The 21,775-nt window shown below is 41.4% G+C and overlaps 1 protein-coding gene and 1 non-coding gene across 2 annotated transcripts; one reads left to right on the top strand and one right to left on the bottom strand.

Moving 5' to 3' along the window:
* Nucleotides 1-4,388: 4,388 nt before the first annotated feature.
* On the top strand, nucleotides 4,389-21,648 carry GATM (glycine amidinotransferase). The gene is made up of 9 exons (XM_013055363.2): nucleotides 4,389-4,564; nucleotides 6,051-6,269; nucleotides 14,058-14,253; nucleotides 15,110-15,300; nucleotides 16,328-16,465; nucleotides 16,640-16,804; nucleotides 18,474-18,537; nucleotides 19,021-19,137; nucleotides 20,611-21,648. The coding sequence occupies exons 1-9, from the start codon at nucleotides 4,496-4,498 to the stop codon at nucleotides 20,721-20,723; spliced, it is 1,272 nt and encodes a 423-aa protein (XP_012910817.2). The 5' UTR covers nucleotides 4,389-4,495; the 3' UTR covers nucleotides 20,724-21,648.
* On the bottom strand, nucleotides 15,695-15,840 carry LOC123388419. Its single transcript, XR_006602961.1, has one exon. It is a non-coding gene; the product is annotated as a U4 spliceosomal RNA (small nuclear RNA).
* Nucleotides 21,649-21,775: the final 127 nt, after the last annotated feature.

Here is a 21,775-nt window from a genome sequence, read left to right as displayed (position 1 = left end):
AGCCAACAGCCCAGCAAGAGACCAACAGAGAAGCAGGCAGTTCCACAGCAGTGTGACAGGTGCTGAGTGTTAGGAGAACATGGTATTGTGGGAGTGTGAGCCAGTCTCACATATTTTCAGGCCCAGAAACCGGATTTCATCAGTAAACCTACAATTTACTAGAAAGACAGGAAAGGGGGAACATTAAGAAGGGAAATATACTTTGAGAGCAAGGACTGAGCTCTACCTACCAAACTCACCAGACTCTGAAGGATAAGCTAGAATACTGATGTAGAAGTCTACAATGGGGGCTCCACCTTTTCAGCTCTATTTTTCACTTGTGCTTGGCCTGAAGTGTGAACCCTTCCCCGTGTCAAGGTTTCCAGAAATGATCAGGTTGCTTAGTTAGCTCAGAAGCTGGGGGAGGTGAATATTCTAGAAGGACATTCCATCAAAACCCATGAAATTATTCTTGTCCTCAATAGATATAAACTTTTCAGGGACCAGAATATTCTGATTCCATCCTTACATAGAGCAGGATGAATAGAGTCTGACAAACTGTGCACACTGGCTTCCTTTTTAAAAACTCCATTTTGACAATCATACCTCTGTAAATGCAGTCTTTTAACTATTTATTTGCTTAATAGGCAACTCATTCAAATGTCCAAAATTTAAAAGTACAAGAGGGTATGCAGTGAAAAATCTCCCTCTGGCCCCTGTCCTACAGTCACCCAGGTCCTTGTCCCAGGCACAACCTCTGTTATAACTGTCTTGTGTATCCTTCCAGAGACATTTTATTAATGCAATACAAATCATACTTTTAAAAAAAAAATTAAATCAAAAGTAGTTTTTATTTGTTTGTTTGTTTTTTAATTTTTTTTTCCAGTGGGCGGGAGTGCCTAGATGGTTCAGTTGGTTGAGTATCTGGCTCTTGATTTCGGCTCAGGTCATGAGGTGAAGACCAGCTGTCAGGTACCACACTAGACATGGAGCATGCTTAAGATTCTCTCTCTCCTTCCTCCCTCCTCCTTAAAAAAAAAAATTAATCTCTATACCTCATGTGGGGCTCAAACTCACAACCCCAAGATCAAGAGTTACATACTCTACTGACTGAGCCAGACAGGTGACCCCAAATAATACTTTTTAAAAATTGCGTCTTTCTGGAGCACCTGGGTGGCTCAGTGGATTAAGCCTTTGTCTTCAGCTCAGATCATGATCTCAGGGTTCTGGGATGGAGCCCCGCATCGGGCTCTCTGCTCAGCAAGGAGCTTGCTTCCCCTCTCTCTCTGCCTGCCTCTTTGCCCACTTGTGATCTCTGTCTAACAAATAAATAAATAAAATCTTTTTTTAAAAAATGCATCTTTCTTTATTTTCTTTTAAGATTTTACTTATTCATTTGACAGAGAGAGTTCACAAGTAGGCAGAGAGGCAGAGAGAGGTGGGGAGGGAAGCAGGCTCCCCGCTGAGCAGAGAGCCCAATGTGGGGCTCGATCCTAGGACGCTGAGATCATGACCTGAGCCAAAGGCAGAGGCTTAACTCACTGAGCCACCCAGACACCCCCCCCAAAAAATTGCATCTTTCTTTAGTTACATTCTAGTCATGAAAATATACTGTAGTCACTCTGTTTGAACTTGAGAAATACCATCTTTTTCTGATTTGAGAGCTATCCTGCCCCTTAAGTATAAGTACAAATGTCTCTTAGACAAGATAGCTAATTCCACCCACTGTGTATCTGTATCTGTACAGACACAGAGTTTCTGTATCTCTTAAGTTCTAGGAACACATTACTCTTGCTTCCTATGCACAGATTCTGACGTCAATCATGATAGTCAAATAAATGAATTCTTACAATAGGCTCTTTTGTTGTTCATTGTGTTGAACCAAAGACTTTACTAGCTTTTGGGGTTTCTTTAGTCTCAGAACACATTTCACAAACTCTGTACTTTGTTGGGGGGAACCAGGCAAAGTTGAACATGTCCCCAAAGCAACAGTGATGAAGGAGAAATCGGAAAGTGGAATAATTTGCCATGCTTCTGATGAGTTTTCTATTCCTTGTGCTTTTACCCCCACATGACCCTAAATTATGATCCTAGATTAACCCATAAGAGTATACTACAATTAGACATGAATATGTATAATCATTAATTATGGGACCATCAAGATCCTAAAATCATTGGTTTGATAAAGTTATTGGTGTTACATTAACCTATTGCCAATGATAGAGAACAAGGCAAGAGTCACAGTCTATTCCACTTCTTCTGGGGAAAAAAAAAAAAGGCAGCATAAACACCAAGGAGTTTCCAAGTATCACCGTAGATACTTTGCAGAGTCAGACAGACAGTATAAGACAAACCAGTAGGGAAGGCTTGTGCTTTGAATTGATGAAGTCAATCTAAAAAGTGTTACAGATTTTTTTCAAGAACAATACATATATCCATACACAAGAAAGAAAGAAGGAGGGGCGCCTGGGTGGCTCGGTGGGTTAAGCCGCTGCCTTTGGCTCGGGTCATGATCTCAGGGTCCTGGGATCGAGTTCCGCATCGGGCTCTCTGCTCAGCGGGGAGCCTGCTTCCTTCTCTCTCTCTCTGCCTGCCTCTCAGTGTACTTGTAATTTCTTTCTGTCAAATAAATAAATAAAATCTTTGAAAAAAAAAAAAGAAAGAAAAAAGGAGTGAGGAAAGAGCTTTGATTTGCTTTTATAGCAATAGGACTGTTTTGGGTGGCTCTATCCACACACTTTCCCCTGGGTTCCAGAAGATAAGGGTATGTTCTATGGCTATAACATGAGCCTTTCTTTATGAAAATTTAATGACACCCTGGCCTCATTATTTCTAGGCACTTCCAATTCTTACATCTGGAAAATTAAAATTAAAAATGTCTTTAATGAATGATATGAGGGTGTCCTCAGATCTCAGACAGAAATGGTACAAAGTAATGTCAATACCATTTGTTAGGTGTACTTACTGTATTCTTAAATTCCTTTATTGAGGAGGAGTATAGCTTTGGCCACCCCAAGTACATTAGAAAATTAGACCCTCAAGGTGGTTGCATTTAATTCTTGGGAGAGGTACTTTATAAATTTTGAGAAAGATTAGCCAAAACCTTAATTAATAGTGTGATTAATTAAGGTGATGCCTTCATTAGAAAGGAGGAGGAATTTGATTCCAGGTCACAAAGCAAGTTAGTAGCAGAGCTGAGACATGGACCTAGACTTTCTGACTCCTTTCACCCTATTATCACATTTGGAGGCCTTACTATAAGGCCTGGTAAAATAGTATCTCATATTCATATAGCTCTTAGTGCCACACCACATTCAGCATGTACAATCTCTCCTTTTGGCCCCTCAACCACCCTGTGTGCTAGAGACAATAAATGCATGCGTTCTCTCTTTGAGGATAAGGTTGCAACTCAAGAAGACACATAGTCGTCTATAATAGAGTCAAAACTAGCACCCAGTTCTCCCAGTTCCCTCTCCGGGGCTCTTTCTACCATGCCATCCTGCTTGTCCGGTCCCTTCTATCAGTGAACTTTGGTTTGAGACACCAGAATTAAAACGACAGCTCATTTTTAAAAATTACCTCTTTTGTAGGTACAAAATGAAATATTTAAATCTCTCTGCCCCCTTTCCTCCGAGGTACTTAAATGTTAGACTGAGTTCTCTAGTTTTGCACTGTTCGGGAACGACTTTTCTAGGGAACTACCCTAATTAAGTTGAAACAAAAATTTAAATACATGAAATAGAAGGGAAGATGCGTCTGCAGTCCTCCCGTATTTCTGGCTCACATCAGTCTCCATTGCCATGGTTGTTTCTCAAGCCAGGGCACATGGCCAGCGACTATTTGAAACGTCTGGTATTCCCCCAAACACCTAAGAGGCTAGTAGTAGGTGGAAAGTGCAGGACCCTGGGGGAGAGATGACCTGAATTCCAGACTTAGGCTTCTCCAGTCTCAAACCCGGTGTTGCCTTAAGAAGCTACCTAAACTTTAGGTGGTTCGGTTCACTGCAAAATGAGGGGACTGAGTCAATGCATACCGACAAACGTAACCGTGTAACTGTACTTACGCTTTACCCACGTCATCCAACAATGTACATTTAACGTACTACTGAGTTTCCTTCGTCAGAAGTCGCGTGCTCCTCCCCTCCCCGAAGCACGGGTGGGCCTCCCGCGGCGGACGGAGGCTGGGCTTGGTAGCCGAAGCCAGTCGGCCGACTGACAAACTAAAAAAAAAAAAAAAAAAAAAGGCAAACACCGGCGCTGGACCCCGCGCCACTCGCTGTGCCCTAACGGTTCCTAAATTCCGAGCGGCGGGGCGCGCTGGCCTGCGCTCCCCCGGCCTAGCCACCTGTTCCCAGCAGCCAATGGGGCGCGCACGGAGGGCGGCGGGGCGGGGCGAGCCTACAAAAGTCGGGGGCCGCCCGCCGTGACTTCGCCTGCTGGCGCGCCCTCGGGAGGCTCGGACGGACGCGGCCGAGCACCTGGAACATTCCGCTCGCGGACAAGCCGGGCGCGGGGCGATGCTGCGGGTGCGGTGTCTGCGCGGCGGGAGCCGCGGCGCCGAGGCGGTGCACTACATCGGCTCTCGGGTGCGTGCGCCTCCCGCCTCGGCTGGCGGCCGCGCGCGTTCCCCCTCGCCTTCCCTCGCTTTCCCCAGACAGCATTGCATGACAGTGTCCCTCGGGCCCCCCTTGGAAGCTCAGCTTCAACAGTCTTTGCTGGCTGCTGGGAGCTCGGCGGGTTCCGGGGAAAGCGGGACAGGCATTGGGGTCACACCCCGTGGGCGCGCCGCCCTCCCCGCCCGACGCTGATTGCTCCGAGAGGCTTCCGGCCCGGGGTGAGGGTGTGGGACCGACGAGTGACACTTCTTAATACAAGAATGGAATTATATGGCTTCAGTGCAGGGGATGGGGCATAGAGTTGGGGAGCCTGCGGGCAAATTCGTGTGGCGTGGATGGACGGGAGAGGAGGCAAACTGGGAATCTGGGATGGAGAGGGAGCAAGCAGGCCCACTCCAAGAATAACGTGCAGTCCCGAGACCAGAGAGGAGTTGGAGCTAGTTCAGGCTGTACCTAGACTTTCTGCCGGGTCCCCGCCCTCCGCTTGCAGGTTTCTAAGGGTGCGTCTGCAGACCTCCTAGCTCCTGGGACAGGAATAGCCGGGCAGTTAGGCTCTCTCCTGGCAGCTGCTTCTAGAACAGCTGTCACTCTCCTTCCTCCTTTGGTCCCCACCCTGGCTCCCCTCCTGCCTCCTTCCTAAGGCATTTAACAGAGTAGGAGCGACATTGGGCTCAGGGGAGCGGTGTGGGGTGTGGGTGGTGGTTGAGATTTGCTCGGGGTGGGGGGGGGCGGGTGAGGGACTCTCCCTACTGTAGATTTTATAGGCCCTAGATTTTCAAAAGGCTTTTTGTAAGTTCTTAGTTCTCTTTTCTGGTTTATAAATTTGTGCTTGGGTTAATTCTATCATGGCTGGGATACTATGGACCATCTGTGAAATGGAGCAGATGGCACTTGGTTACTCTCAGAATTGAAGTGCCAAAGAGTGGGAAGTGTGTGTTAGCAATGCAGAATTTTTAGTTTGAAGCTGATTATTCTGAAAGATAAGACTCTTTACATATGCTTCTACATTTTCATTTGGAAAAAAAAAGTATTAAAGTACTGGTGACTTTTAACACTGAAGGGGGAAGGAGGCTTCTTCCTCCAGCTGGACTTGGCAGGGAGATATGGAGCAGCTTTCTGTGGTTTTCTAGGAACGGGGTGATCCATCATCTATGGAAGGGTTGCTTAAAGCTTGATTAAAACTTGAATGCAGAAAACCATTCTGAGATATTAGGACAGAATCTAATGAGGGGCTTTAAAGAGTTATGTCAATTTACATATAGAGAAAAGATAATTTATAAAAAAACAAGAAGGGAAAACTATAGCCCCACTACCCACCTATATAGTAACTAACATCTTGATTTACATTTTCCTAAAGGATTTTAAATGTCTGTATTATACTGGGTTTCATTCTATTTCCTCCTGCCTGCAAGTACTGTATAGGAATATGCAATAATCTCTTCTTTGTTCTTGGAAGCTTGGAAGAACCTTAACACGGTGGGTGCAGAGAACTTTCCAGAGCACCCAGGCAGCTACTGCTTCCTCCCGGAATTCCTGTGCAGCTGATGATAAGGCCACTGATCCTCTACCCAAGGACTGCCCCGTCTCTTCTTACAACGAATGGGACCCATTAGAAGAAGTGATAGTGGGCAGAGCAGAAAATGCCTGTGTTCCACCATTCACTGTGGAGGTGAAGGTAAAGCAAGGGTATTCACATGTCTGAAGGCGGTTCACTCCTTATCTTCTGCAGGCTGGCCTCTGCCCCCATTCTCCTCTATAGCTGCTTTCACTGTAGCTTACTCCAGACCTCTGAACCCCAGTGGTGATTTTAATTATCTTACATGAAATACCTGTGGTGTTTGATTTTTCTTAAAGATTTTATTTATTTATTTATTTATTTATTTGACACAGAGAGCATGTGCACAAGCAGGGGAAGCTGCAGAGAGAGAGAGAGAGAGAGAGGAGCAGGCTCCCCACTGAGCAGGGAGCCCAAGGTAGGGATCCATCCCAGGACCCTGGGATCATGACCTGAGCCAAAGATAGATGCTTAACCAACTGAGCCATCCAGGCAACCCTGGTGTTTTATACTATTTACACAAATAACTCCTTCCTTCAGATTCTGACAGATCTCATCTGGAAATGTAGTTCTTTCCTTATTCCTCACATCTTCCTTCACTGTCTGTAAGGTTACTGTTGAGCAGAATTTCACTTTGGCCCTCTTCTCACAGCTTCGCCTCCCACTTCCAGTCTGGTCCCGATCTTTCTCCAGATCAACGTGTTAAAACTCCTTGGCACATCCTGAGTTCAGCTGCCAGCCTCACTGCTATACTGGACCCTTCTTCATTTCTTCCTTTTCAGTTTTGGCATTTCTATTTACTAGAACTGAAACAACAAGGAGCCATCTTTGATTTCTCCCTCAGTCACATCCTCTACATCCATTGTCCAAGATTCAACAAGTCCTTTGTCAAAAGCAACCTTACCTCCATCCCTCTGCTGCTGCCTTAGATCAGGATCACATATACTGCCTGGACCATTGCAGCTAATCCCTCACTGGTCTCCCTCATTTGTTCTTCTCTCCAAACCACCTTCCAGCTTCTGTGAGAGTGCTTTTTAAATTTTATTTTAAAGATTTTATTTATTTGACAGAGAGACAGAGAGGGAACATAAGAAGGGGGAGCAGCAGAGGGAGAGGGAGACACAGGCTTCCTGCAGAGCGGGACCCTGGGATCATGACTTGAGCCAAAGGTGAATACTTAAGGACTGAGCCACCCAAGCACCCTGAGAGTGCTTTTTTATTTTTATTTTTATAAGAGAGATTTTCTTAAAGTAGATGTTCTTTTTTATTTAATATTTTATTTATTTGTTTGACAGACAGAGATCACAAGTAGGCAGAGAGGCAGGTAGAGAGAGAGGAGGAAGCAGGCTCCCTGCTGAGCAGAGAGCCTGGTGTGGGGGGCTCAATCCCAGGACCCTGGGATCATGACCTGAGCCGAAGGCAGAGGCTTTAACCCACTGAGCTACCCAGGTGCCCCGAGAGTGCATTTTTAAAAAATATTTTATTTATTTATTTGAGAGAGACAGTGAGAGAGAGCATGAGGGAGGAGAAGGTCAGAGAGTGAAGCAGACTCCCCATGGAGCTGGGAGCCTGATGCGGGACTCGATCCCGGGATTCCGGGATCATGACCTGAGCCGAAGGCAGTTGTCCAACCAACTGAGCCACCCAGGCATCCCCCGAGAGTGCATTTTTAAACCAAAATTGGATCACGTTGCTCATCCTGCTCCTATCACTCCTCTATTTCCCAATCTTCTTTTCTTTTCTTTCTTTTTTTTTTTTTTTAAAGATTTGATTTATTCATTTGACAGAGAGAGAGATCACAAGTAGGCAGAGAGGCAGGCAGAGAGAGAGGGAGAAGCAGGCTCCCTGCCAAGCAGAGAGCCCGATGCAGGGTTCGATCCCAGGACCCTGGGATCAGGGCTGGAGCCAAAGGCAGAGCCTTAACACACTGAGCCACCCAGGTGCCCCTTCCCCATCGTCCCCTACCATTACCTCCGATAAAGTTATCATGGTATTCAAGATCATTCACAATCTGGCTCTAATCTGCCTTTCCAGGACTCCCCATTTCAATCATTGGCTCATCATAGAGGTTTGTTAATATGGCAGGTTAGCAGATGTCTATTCTTGTTTGGGTCCCTCTCAAATAAAATTTCACCTTGGTTTTCAGCAGACTTTATATGATAACCCTATAAGCAGCCAAACTCAACTTCTCACTGTTCCCCAAACAACCATCCTGACTGTGCTCCCACTGAGGACTCTTCCATCTCTGTTCCTGTACTGCTCCTGTCTGTAGTTTAAACCTACCCCTCTTGCTACCACAGAGATCTGATGGTCCCTTCCCCAAAGCCTTCCAGGGTTTCGCTGGCAACAAGTAATATCTCCTAAAAACTCCTAGTGTTCTTTATGTGTAATATTCCTAAAGCTGGGCCTCTGTGGTTTGGTTTTCAGGTTTCATCTCGGATAAGGGAGTGCCATCCACATTGCGACACAGCCTGAGCTTCCATTAATCATGGGTTCGAAATATATCTTCAATGTACTTAAATTCCTCCTGATTATTAACAATATTATTTATAACATGGATTAAGGAAATAAGTTCTATTACATCATTGCCCTCATGAGCAGAAATGCTGCCTACCTTGTACTGGGGCTCCAGAGGTATCAGCACAAAAGACCTTGCTTTCTGTTCAGAGAGATATCTTTGTCTAGAAACAAAGACTAAAGCTAAGTATCTTATGCCAGCCAACTGGCAGTTGAATTGAATGCCAGAAAAGTAAAGGAAAAAGCAATGACCAAATGCTGGAGAGTTAGGAAGTCTTCTTGAAGAAAATGACTTTTAATTAGACCTCGAAGAGAGTGTAATAGAAAAAGTCGTAAGTTCTAATTGTTCTGAAACTACCTCTGGTTCTGATATGTGATGTTTGCTGAACAGATTAATTTATGTATCATCCATGTGTTTTAAAAAGGCATTTTCTTTTTTAAGTCTTGTCTTTTTTTTTTTTTTTAAAGATTTTATTTATTGGGGCACCTGGGTGGCTCAGCGGGTTAAGCCTTTGCCTTCGGCTCGGGTCATGATCCCGGGGTCCTGGGATCGAGCCCCACATCAGGCTCTCTGCTTGGCAGGGAGCCTGCTTCTCCCTCTCTCTCTCTGCCTGCCTCTCTGCCTACTTGTGATCTCTCTCTGCCAAATAAATAAATAAAATCTTTAAAAAAAAAAAAAGATTTTATTTATTTATTTGTCAGAGAGAAAGAGGGAGAGAGAGCCAGCACAGGCAGAAAATTAAAGAGAGACAGGCAGAGGCAGAGGGAGAAGCAGGCTCCCCGCCCAGCAAGGTGTGGGACTCTATCCCAGGACGCCGGGATCATGACCTGAGTCGAAGGCAGCTGCTTAACCAACTGAGTCACCTAGGCATCCTTTTTTAAGTCTTGTCTTAAAAAGAAGTCCCATCCCTTAACCATTTTAATTGGGTGGAGTTAAATTTCAGATTCAAGCAATAGCTTAAATTTTACTTGTCTGTAAAACTGTTGATTTTGGTGCTATGTAATCTTATAGAAACAGACATGATTCTCACACATGATTTTGAGTTCTCTGTCATTTTTGGAAAGTATATGGGGCTGAAGTCAGGAGACAAGGACTGAATTACGTATTTGATCAAGAAGCTTGATGCTAGTCTTGGCTAATCAGCTCTTTGACCTTGTGCAAGATTCCACAGATTTCTGGGCCTCAATAAGGTGAAGATGTTAAGAGGTTTGCTATCTACCTAACAAGATTAAATATGAAAGTAAAAGGTTGCATGCTAAGTGCTTCAAGGGACAAAACCATACTTCATTACTGTTGTGTGGATCTAGGTTTACATTACAGACGTACACTGTTAAGTGCAATGATTGTAGATATTGCTAGTATTAGCAGTATTGATTTCGTTCATTTGTCTGGTTATTTCTGCTTTATGCCACATGCTTAACTAGGTAACTAGAGAAAATTAAAGACATGCATACCCCCCAGAAGGCAAGGCCTTACTAATGAATAATGATACAGATGTATCAATCATCTTGGGAACAATGAAAGATAAAATAATGTATTAAACTGCTTTGAGCAATTAGGCATAAGATTGGTTGGAAGATATAAAGGCTACAGAAGTTTTATGGGAGTAAGGACGATAGTTTTCAGGAAGCACAGTTTTTAAAGCCTATGTAGCTTTTTATTCTGTAAAACATAATGAATACTTTCTACCAAATATGTGCTTTTTGTTTTGCTTTTATCTTTAAAACAAAGCTTGTAAGGGCGCCTGGCTGGCTCAGTGGGTTAAGCCGCTGCCTTCGGCTCGGGTCATGATCTCAGGGTCCTGGGATCGAGTCCCACGTCGGGCTCTCTGCTCGGCGGGGAGCCTGCTTCCTCCTCTCTCTCTGCCTGCCTCTCTTCCTGCCTCTCTGCCTACTTGTGATCTCTCTCTGTCAAATCAATCAATCAATCAAAAAAAAAAAACAACAACAAAGCTTGTAAGAAAGGATCTTTTATAAGTAAGAAAGGACCTTTTATACGATACAAAGTCAGTCAAGGTTAATGTACTATAAGCTTGAGGCTGGATCTATCTATCTATCTATGAAATATTCCAAAGACTATTTAAAATTCGTTTGGCAACCGACCCCCTCACCCCCCGGCCCTCACACGAACCCAAAGGGTTTTAAGCTCTTAAAGACTATAAAGTTTCCAGGAGTGCAGCCATATCTCTGCAACAGGTTATTAAAATCATATGCTAAGAATTTACCATAGTGTTTTTTATCTTGCAGACACTTTGTAAATGATTGCTTACTCATTTAGCAGGGTTACAAAGGAAGTGTAAATAATTTCCAACTATGTCTTAGAAAATATAATGTGCCTTGATCATTTGGACTTTGTTCAACCTTAGCCAGACAGAGTATGAGTTACACAAGGAAACTCACACTGTTCAAGTAGATTTTCTCCCCCCCAGGAAAGCTTAGTTCCTATTTACCAAGGCCAGCTTCATTCTGCATAGTTACACAGAATACTTTGGACTGTGTCTGGCAAGACAGCATGGCTGTGCATCTGCTGGAACCAGTTTTAAAGTTTCAAAGGTTTCTTGTCCTTTAGCGGACTGTAAGCGATGTGCCTGGCATGAGAAGGGCAAAGTGATGAATGGAGGAGTAGTACTGCCATGTGTCTGAGAGGACTATAAAGACTCATTGTTATCCTCTCCTTCTGGGGGCTGCTGCCGGACTTCCTAGGAGTGAGAAACAGTGGAAAGCTTTTGTTTTTAAAAAGAGTAGATTGATCTTAAAAACTACGTGAATTAATACCGATCGTTTGATACTGATGATATTTGTCTGAGCCTGTTGTTTTCCTATAGATCTTCAAAAGAAAAGCAACTAGCCAATAATGTGGACAGGAATCAGCAAACTTTTTTCTGCCAGATAATAAACATTTCAGGCTTTGCAGACCACACGTTTCTGTCATGACCACTCACCTCTCAACTCTGCGACTATAGTGCAAACAAAACAAAACTGCTACAGACAATGTGTAAATGAATGAGTGTGTCTGTGTTCCCATAAAACTTGTATTTACTTGGAAAAAAAAAATGGCCATGGACTTTTAGTTTGCCAGCCCATTTTTAGAGCCTCACCGGCATCCTCCGTTTTTGTTAAAAATATGTTTTTCAGATTCTTATTCCTTCTCCAGCAGGCTCAGCTCCAGCCTTACTGGTGTGAACCTAGGTAATGAACTAACAAGAGGCAGATCTGCCTTTGTATGTTTGATATTTATCAGACTGAGGTGGAAACGGAAGTAGAGACAGAAAATCTGGAAAAGACATCATCTTTGACATTATGGGGCTAGACATCTAGACACTGTATCTCATCACCCAGTTCCCTTAACCACTATCTGAAATTGTCTGATTTGTGTGGAAACCTTACCTGACATGATCAGGACTGGTAGGTAGTCAGTTAATCGATGATATAAAGAATATTTTTCTTAAATACCTCCTTTAAATATTTTTTTAAACTTAAAGTATATGGATGCATATCACTTTGCCAGTCTTCTGATGAAAGTCCCAAGTTTTCTCCTAGCGTTCGGATCTTCTGATTGGAATTCTGCCTCATCTACCTTGATAAATTACATCCATAAACATCGTCTACATTTCCCAGTGTATTTCTTTAAATTGAGAACTTAGGAACATGCTAAACAATCTGAATGAAGAATCCTTCTACATTTGTATATTTTTGAAAACCATTATTTTACAGTTGGTAGGCTTGCCCTATTTCAATAGTCATTTTTAGCAAATCGAGCCTTTTTAAAAGCATTTAACTGGTTTTCATTCAGTTGTCTTTTTAAAATGCGCATCACCCTTGGACACTTCCTAAATGTTACGCTTTTTTTCAGCTGCCAAGTGTGTGAATTCATTTATGGGATCACTTCCTTCTGTGACAAAAGGACTTGAAGTGGTAGGAGAACTTGGAAAGACTGGGGAGGGGAGGCATATCTACAGGGAAGGCTACGAAGTAGCAAAGGCAGATTTGGGCTACTGCACAATTTTGCAAAGTGCTAATTCTGTTGAATGAGAAAATCAGTAATGGGTTTTTAAGAGCAGCAGAGACAATGTTTGTTTGTTTGACAATATGTCCCTAATTTTAAGGGGGCAGTGTACTATTTTCCTACAGAGTATCTTGCAGTGCTGTTTTCTAGATAGAATTCTGGGATGCATGGGTAGCACATGGTTTTATCTAAGTACGGATGTGCTCTTATCTTAGGCTCTTTTGTTTGTTTTCTTATTTGATTTCGTTTAGTGTAACCATCCTCAGAATAATATGTTGCTCAAAATATAACTTTAACTAGTGAGGAGTTGTACTGGTCACATAAGCTTGCTTAAGGATGACCTTGAGAAAACAGGTACTAGCAGCAGGCCTCTGGTGGAGGGGATGATACACGCCCTGAAGCCAAGCAGCTGGGGATGCCCGCCAGCTCAGGGCAGGACACCATCTGCTTCCCTTTTTCCCTGTCTCCTGTACCTCAGAGAAAGCCTGCAGTTAAGGTAATCCCTTTAAGTGTGCTAGCACAACTACAAATCCCAGCTGTGGACCAGACACACCTTACTCTTCTTATTTACCTAGTTTACCTCTAAAACTTGTGACCAACATCTGACTCACGTTCCTTCTTGTTTACCTACTAGACCTATGGCTATTGTACAACCTTCTTTCTTCTCCTTTGTTGCTACCTTGTATCTAATAAATACTGGACTGAGGAGGTGTTTGGGTGACAGTCCTTCCAGCTGTTGTCCCCTGCTCCTTGTCTTATAGCTGACTTGTTTGTGCCTCATTCCTCTTCCATGCGCCATTAGGAAAGCGGAAATTAAGACTGTCTAACGGAGTCCCTATGTCCTGTTTTGTCTATGAAGCTTTTACTATGAAGGACCAATAAAAACTGGAGAAGACTCCAAGCCCACCTGAGGGCAGACATGCTGTGAATGGCAGGGCAGAAGATCGTGGGCAAACAGTGCAAAAGGTCTCAAAACATCAAGAAAATTTAGAATTCTTCATTCAGCAAATATTGAGTGTCTTCTCAGAGAGGCAGTGTGCTCAGTGCTGGGGATCAACACTAGACAAGACATAGTCTTAATCTCATTTCCATTAAATTATACAAACCAGGGGCACCTGGATAGCTCCATCAGTTAAGTGTCTGCCTTTGGCTCAGGTCATGATCTCAGGGTCCCGGGATCAAGTCCCAAGTTGTCTCCCGGCTCCGCCGGAGGTTGCTTCTCCCTCTCCTCCTCGCTCATGGTCTCTCTCTGTCTCAAATAAATACAAAATTTTTTTTTAAAGAAAAAAAATAGGTTATAGAAATCCTTGTTCACTGCCTAGGACTTTATCATGAGTTGTATTTTTCCCTGATTAAGTATTTCACTTACTTTCTCCTGTTTGTAGGCCAACACATATGAAAAGTACTGGCCATTTTACCAGAAGCATGGAGGCCATCATTTTCCCAAAGATCATTTGAAAAAGGCTGTTGCTGAAATTGAAGAGATGTGCAATATTTTAAAAATGGAAGGAGTGACAGTGAGGAGACCTGACCCCATTGACTGGTCACTGAAGTATAAAACTCCTGATTTTGAGTCTACGGGTAAGTGATATTGGATACCTCAACTGCTAGTGTCTTAATTTTTAATTTCTTTCTTAAAAGCTCAGATAATCTCTCAGAGATTCTTTTAATAATCCTTTGAAACTTTAAAGATTACTTAGGAACAGATTGGTTCTTTTCAATATGATTAAGATGTCCATATTCTCAACTCCATTGTAAATCAAAATCTTCTTGAAAGAAGCAGTTTTTCTAAACCTTATGATCATTTCCTTTCACAGAACAGTGGATTCCATGTCATTTACAGAAGTTACGAGGGGAACAGAAACATTCCCGTTTTAGTTTTAACTGACATTGCTACAAGATCGTTTCTGTGCCTGAGTTCAGTGTTCTAATTCACAGTTCTAGAAACGATCCTTGGCCCAATTTTTATCTTGTGGTACTGATACTCCCTGAAGAACTCTGTTTCTATGTAGCAAGAAAGGAGCTTACAAAACGTGAAAACTTGGTCGTTCTAGATATCTTTGAACAAGGACCTTATTCATTTCTTCTTTGTTCCTTCTTCTCTTCCCTTTCCTTTCCTTCCTCACTCCCTTTGCTTTCATCTCCCTCCCTTCCTTCCTCCCTTCATTCCTTCCTACCTTCCTTTCCTAGCTTTGCCATCACCACACATGCTAACAATCTAGTATATATCACTAGTATATATCACAGCCTAGTCTATATCATCTAGTATATATCACTCCATCTTTTTCCATTTGCATATAAATCAATTCATACACATTCCTATAGATTTTCTGTATTTTTTTTTTTTTTAACCAAGACATGGGATCCCATTATATAGATTCTTCTGTCTTGGAAATGAGCATTACTGAGGTTGTTGTGGAATGTTTTTGTTTGATAGGTTTATATGGGGCGATGCCTCGTGACATCCTGATAGTTGTGGGCAATGAGATTATCGAGGCTCCCATGGCGTGGCGTGCCCGCTTCTTTGAGTACCGTGCATATCGGTCAATTATTAAAGACTATTTCCACCGTGGCGCCAAGTGGACAACTGCTCCCAAGCCAACAATGGGTGATAAGCTTTATGACCAGGTAAAACCCTAATTATAGGTGAGCTTATTAGTAACTTCTCTCAATAATCCAGAGAATGAGATAGATATTCTCTGAAACCTTGTATTTGGTATGTGTTTGAGAAACTGAGAACATCAACTGCATTTAAAAAAAAATGTTTTATGATAAAAATAAGGTAAATGATATTGTGATAATAACAGTAATAGTAATAGCTAACACTTATCTGGTGCATATTATGTGCTAGGTCTTGAACTAAATGCTTTTATACATTGTCAGTCCTGTTTATTCTTCACAAAACCCTCTGGAGGGAGGAGCATCAATCCTCCCCTTACTGGGAGGAAAGCTTGCCTAAAGGGACATAGCTATTCATTGGTAGAAACAGAAAAGTAACTTTTTCTTCTGAAAAAACAGCGGGGGTCTACAGGCCATATTCACAGTAAAAGGAAGTATATATCCCTTGTTAGGTCACTTATTACTTGATCATTTATAGAAAGAATCAATTAGCAATAATCGCGCCTCGGATAAACCTCATTGGCTACGATACTGCCACTGCGCAAAGCTGTATAGAAAGAATCAAAAGATCAAAATTACTTCTAGGTGTTTAAAGACAGAAATGAGTAATGAATTCATTCCACCACACCAAATCCACTTTGGCAGGGGATGCACGGCATCTTGTTTGATGGTATGAGTTAGGCTCAGGACCAAATTCCTTTTCTAAAATAACAGAATGACTTCATCCTGTTGACTGTCACTATTGTAGATAGCTACATAAATCAATATGAGTCATGAATATTTTCAAAATCATTACCATTGCTGTACCGTTTTCTTGTAAGTATCAAGAAATTGCTGTCATGCCTAGTTTGGGGCTTTTGTTTTTTGTTGTCAGTTTATTTTGATTCAGTTAGCATGGGCCTACCTCTTCCCTGTGCATGTTTTAGTCTAAAACAGTAGTACTATTTTGGGAAATGATGATGTTGAATTAATTTTCTTAGTAATGGATGTCCCATAAGTAATTTCCTTTGTATGTATTCATTCTTGTTCCAAATAGAATTACCCTATCCATTCAGTAGAAGACAGACACAAATTGGCTGCTCAGGGAAAATTTGTGACAACTGAGTTCGAGCCATGCTTTGATGCTGCTGACTTCATTAGAGCTGGAAGAGATATTTTTGCACAGAGAAGCCAGGTTAATAAAAGCTGCCTCTTAAATTCCACACTTTATTATTACATTTTTAATTCATTATTGTATTATTTACTTATACATTATTGTATTTTTTGATGAAAATATTTTCATCCTATTTTTAGTTATCTAAATGTAGAACCAAATCTTTATAGAATTATGTCTTCCTTTCATTTTCAGGTTACAAACTATCTGGGCATTGAATGGATGCGTAGGCATCTTGCTCCAGACTACAGAGTGCATATCCTCTCCTTTAAAGACCCCAATCCAATGCATATTGATGCCACCTTCAATATCATTGGACCTGGCCTTGTGCTGTCCAACCCTGACCGACCGTGTGATCAGGTAAGGGAGCCCTTAAGACTCTGGAGAAGCATTAGAGTCTACCAACTGAAGTAACTACCATTTTTATTTTAAGCACTTCCATGGTTCCTAATGGTCGTAAATGATGGATTCAGCGGTGCTCAACATTATGAGAATCAAACATTGGATTGCTTGTGGTGGATTTACTGTAAGGTGACCAGAACTCCCAGATGTATGTTGTAGCCATGATAATTAGTGTAGTGTCATCAGACTTTGACTTTCCTTAAGGCTTGCCTTAAGGCAAAGCCTCCAGTTTGTGTGTCTCTGTGTGTTTTTATCGAAGAGAGTATATTATCCTACAGCTTGCAGCCAAGATCCCATAGCAGCTGAACTGCAAACAGAATGATCCCTGCATGGTGAGACAGTGACCCTGGGTAGTGGGTGTCTTTCTCCCTCTCCAGTGGGTCAGTTCCCCTTTGCCCAGCCCCAACCCACAGGAAGGAGCAGAGCTACTGGTCTCTGAGAGCAGCTGGTCTGCTACCATCTGCAGCCTCCTGCCTCTGCTGCCTCCCTCCTACTTCCAGTTGGGTGGTGAGTGACTCTGTGTTATTTGTTAGGCTGCAATATACCTCTTAAAAACCTCTTAAAAATGACTACTTTAGGGGCGCCTTGTGGCTCAGGTCATGATCTCAGGGTGCTGGGATCGAGCCCCGCATCGGGCTCTCTGCTCAGCGGGGAGCCTGTTTCTCCCTCTCTCTCTGCCTGCCTCTCTGCCTACTTGTGATCTCTCTCTGTCAAATAAATAAATAAAATCTTAAAAAAAAAATGACTACTTTACCATGTCACTGTTTATTTCCATCCCATATATTTATACCCAATGACCAGATTACTTATCCATTTTCACTTTAGTATAATTTATTGATATACTAAGTGAGTATGTGAACATAAGAATGGCTGGGTTATAATGGTCAGTAAGGACATTTATGGTTCTTTGGGAGTACATCCTTAATACCTGTCTTTATGCTATGGTAGAGATGCAAACTGATGGACTATGAAGTGGATGGACTATGGGTTTAACACAGTCATTACATTTTTGTTTCCTTATAGCTAAATAGATAGGAGATATTTTCATTTTCTTTAATGTGAATTTGTCAAGGAAAGTATCTTCCATGTTTTAAGATCTCTGAAACCTAAATAAAGCATGAGAATATTTTTATTTATTTATTTATTTTTTTCTCAAAGATTTTATTTATTTATCGGTGGGGGGGGGGAGCGAGCACAGGCAGACAGAATGGCAGGCAGAGGGAGAAGCAGGCTCCCAGCCGAGCAAGGAGCCCGATGTAGGACTCGATCCCAGGACGCCAGGATCATGACCTGAGCCGAAGGCAGCTGCTCAACCAACTGAGCCACCCAGGCGTCCCAAGCATGAGAATATTTTTAAAAGCTTTAACATTTCTGTTACTTTTTTTTTTTAACTTTAACCTGGTGATATGGTCATTTTATTTTACATTTCTAATTAGGATTCAGATAAAATCACTCCAAATGTTTGGAAATATAATTATATTTTGGCAGCTGAGAAGTCAGTGTCTCAAAAAAGAATTATTAATCATAGGAGCTATCAGAGACTACAAATGATAATAATAGCATATATAGATTTAAACCTCCTTGGGGTTTTTGTTTGTTTGTTTGTTTGTTTGTTTCTGTCTTGCAGATTGATCTTTTTAAGAAAGCAGGATGGACCATAGTTACTCCTCCAATACCAGTCATCCCAGATGGTATGTTTACTGTTACATACTCCAGGCTAAAATGAGTATTTCAGTGACTGAAGAAGAGCTTTCATCTATAGACAGCAGCCCAAATTTTAGTACTTTAATAAAGAAAATGTTTCCCCAGGAAGGAGTAAGGTAGCACCTGGGCCTATAGGTACAAGAAAAGACTGGGACTTATGTTTGTAATCTCTCCTTCCATACACAATGCAAGTGAGAAGATGGGAAAAATCAGCATAAAGCAACATCACAAAGCAAGAAATGAGTTTTTAAAGAAAACAAGGTGAAATCCAAATGTGTAATAGGAATCGATTGAGTCTAGATTGAATCCTAACATTCATAGATAAACTGTCTTAAGATTAAAATAAAATTCCATAGGGAACGTGAACTACTGAAAGAATGGAAGTGTCACTTTAATATTCTTCACTTTGGAAACCTTGCTTTAAACAAAGATGATAGTGGACATGATTTAACAGTTATTACAATTTTTAGATCACCCACTCTGGATGTCATCCAAATGGCTTTCCATGAATGTCTTAATGCTAGATGAGAAGCGTGTCATGGTGGATGCCAATGAAGTTCCAATTCAAAAGATGTTTGAAAAACTGGGTATGTACAATAAACAAGACATGGTGTCATGCATGAAAGTATTAAATCAGAATAACTAAAGAAATTACCGCTAGGTCTGATGTATGATTTACGTAATTCAATTGCTATTCCTTTTAGAGGTACCATGTTATTATTTCATAGATACACAATATTTTTATTTCTAACAATCATAATCCCAAAGGGTTGGAGATGCATTTCAGGCTCCTCAAACATCCCTTAGCAATAAGTATATCAATCTTCTGTGACTTACCTAACCTCTTGGTACCCATGTATGAAGATTCATGTCTCATATTTCAGGTGTATTACCCAGAAGAAATGATTTTCCCCCTTGACACATCCCTCTTTAATGTGTTATCAGTTGAAAAAGACTGGCCTGTCCATTTTCGATTGAGCCCAATCTAATGATATGATCTCTAATGCTATGCCACTTTTTTCCTAATTTTCATGAAACAGTTTCTTTGTCCATTAAGATTTTATTGTTTCTCAACTTTAAATATTATTAATAACCAGATATATGATTCATCATATTTTATGATTTACACACAAGGAACTTGTTAAAGCAAACTTTATCCAACAACTGGAACCTTTCCAATTCAGGATTAAAATAGCTCTGACCATCTGAATAAGAGAAATACATCTGTCTACCAGGAAACACACTTGTGTTTAGAAGTCCACTCTTTATCCCAAGCCCACTCCTTACCCCTTGCAAACTCTGTTCTTACTTCCCAAAGCCCTGCCCAGTCTCACTTTCTTGGGAAAGTCTTTTCCAATGGCTCTTGCTGCCTTCCCTCCCTGACTACCCCAGTGGAACTTTTAGTGACTCTAGAGCTATCTTTCCTCTCAAAATAATGTGTTCTTTGAGGGAAGAGGATATATTTTCTTTTTTAAAATACTGTTATGCTGCGTTGAACACTACAACAAAAAACTTATGATGTACTATATGCTGGTTAACTGCACCCCCCAAAAATGAAAACAAATAAAAAAATAAAATCCCATTGTGCTGAACACAATAGATTTCTTTCTAAATACAGTTGGTTAACTGGGCCATGCACATCATCACAAGCACATCAGTGCAAATGATGCCAGATTAAACTACTTGCCTGAATAGATTTGGTACCTGAATGAGCATCCAACCCAGCATACTAAAAATACAAGCTCAGTTCCATTGTTTTCTTAAGGTGGTGAAGTTGATCCTGTCCCACTCATCCAACCCACTGAGGACACTGACCTGAGAATTGTCAGCAGAACAAAATAGACTTCACCGTGTCTGCTGTCTGGTGAAGACTTTATATTAGCAGTGGAATAGGTTAGATGAAATATAATTAGTGACAAAACAGTTGAAAGACTGTTTGGGGTTCAGGTAGACTTGAGGATTAGAGACACAGGGTTCCTACCTATCTTTGGGCTTACTTTCTACAGGAGAATCTTCTTGGGCATCCATCTAACTGACCACCTGTCTCTCTTTTGATGCAGGTATCAGTACCATCAAGGTTAGCATCCGTAATGCCAATTCCCTGGGAGGAGGCTTCCACTGCTGGACCTGCGATGTCCGGCGCCGAGGCACCCTGCAGTCCTACTTTGACTGACGGGGCCTGACGGTGCTGGTGGCTTGGCCTCCAAGAAATCTAGGAAGCTTAGGGATAAGGTTCATTCTCCCACTTGAAAAAGTGCATGAACTGTAGTGCTTTAAACAATTGTATCCTTAACAGGGGTCTTAAGCCTGGTTTATTTTTATTACTTTTCTTTGATGTAAGGAAATAACTTGTGCTAGGTCTTACTTTCTCCTCCTAAATTCATTTACTATTTGGCTTTAAGTGTAAACATCTGGTGAATGTATACCAACAAAAATTAGTTCTTCGAGTACCTTGGCCACTAATATTTAACCATCTACCTCTGTTTCTAATTTTCTTTCCAAAAGGCAGCTTGAAATGTTGGTCCTAATTTTCATTATTTTTTTCCTTTTTTCTAAGACTTGTGAATGTTTGTATCATTTCTTTTTTCTAAATGAGAGAAAGACTTAAAATATACAAAGATCTTAAGCAGAACCAGGTAACTGTCTCCTTTTCTAATGAGGAGTTTTGGTAATTTTTAATTTTTTGTCTTTAAAAAATAACCTAGACTATGCAAACATATTAAGTGTATTTTCCATGAATGTTTTTAATATTCTTATTTCAACATTGCTATTTGCTACTAAAAACTTTTTCATACAACTTACCTCATTTCAAGTGATTTAATCTTTCTTCTCTGTCCAAATTTTAAAGAATATTTAGTGCAATAGGTTGTTAGTTAACTATAAGTTCTGATCCTAAATTTTGATCTCTAGTGTCTAATGGATATATTGCATTTTTGATAATCTAAGCTTGGTTTACAGATATGCAAATTATTTCAAGCACAGACCTTAAAAGCATTAAAAAACTAATGGAGGTAAAACCTATATGCAATGTGAAATAATTTTAATGTTGGATTGTACATGTATTTTTATTCTAATAAACTTTTATGTTACAGAATGGATTTCATTAGAGTTTGGCATCAGCCCAATTATTATTTTTTTAAAGGTTTTATTTATTTATTTGGCAGACAGAGATCACAAGTAGGCAGAGAGGCAGGCAGAGAGAAAGGAGGAAGCAGGCTCCCTGCT

Source organism: Mustela putorius, unplaced genomic scaffold, assembly GCF_011764305.1.
Source record: "Mustela putorius furo isolate JIRA1106 unplaced genomic scaffold, ASM1176430v1.1 tig00003898_pilon_pilon_pilon, whole genome shotgun sequence".
Classification (NCBI taxonomy): Eukaryota; Metazoa; Chordata; class Mammalia; order Carnivora; family Mustelidae; genus Mustela; species Mustela putorius.
This window is presented reverse-complemented; position numbering and strand designations above follow the sequence as displayed.

Excerpts from the sequence above, each read along its gene's own strand:
- GATM (XM_013055363.2), top strand. The coding sequence starts at position 4,496 with ATGCTGCGGGTGCGGTGTCTGCGCGGCGGGAGCCGCGGCGCCGAGGCG. Across the intron at positions 4,565-6,050 it reads TGCACTACATCGGCTCTCGG|CTTGGAAGAACCTTAACACG; the intron begins GTGCGTGCGCCT and ends TGTTCTTGGAAG. Across the intron at positions 15,301-16,327 it reads GTGATAAGCTTTATGACCAG|AATTACCCTATCCATTCAGT; the intron begins GTAAAACCCTAA and ends TGTTCCAAATAG.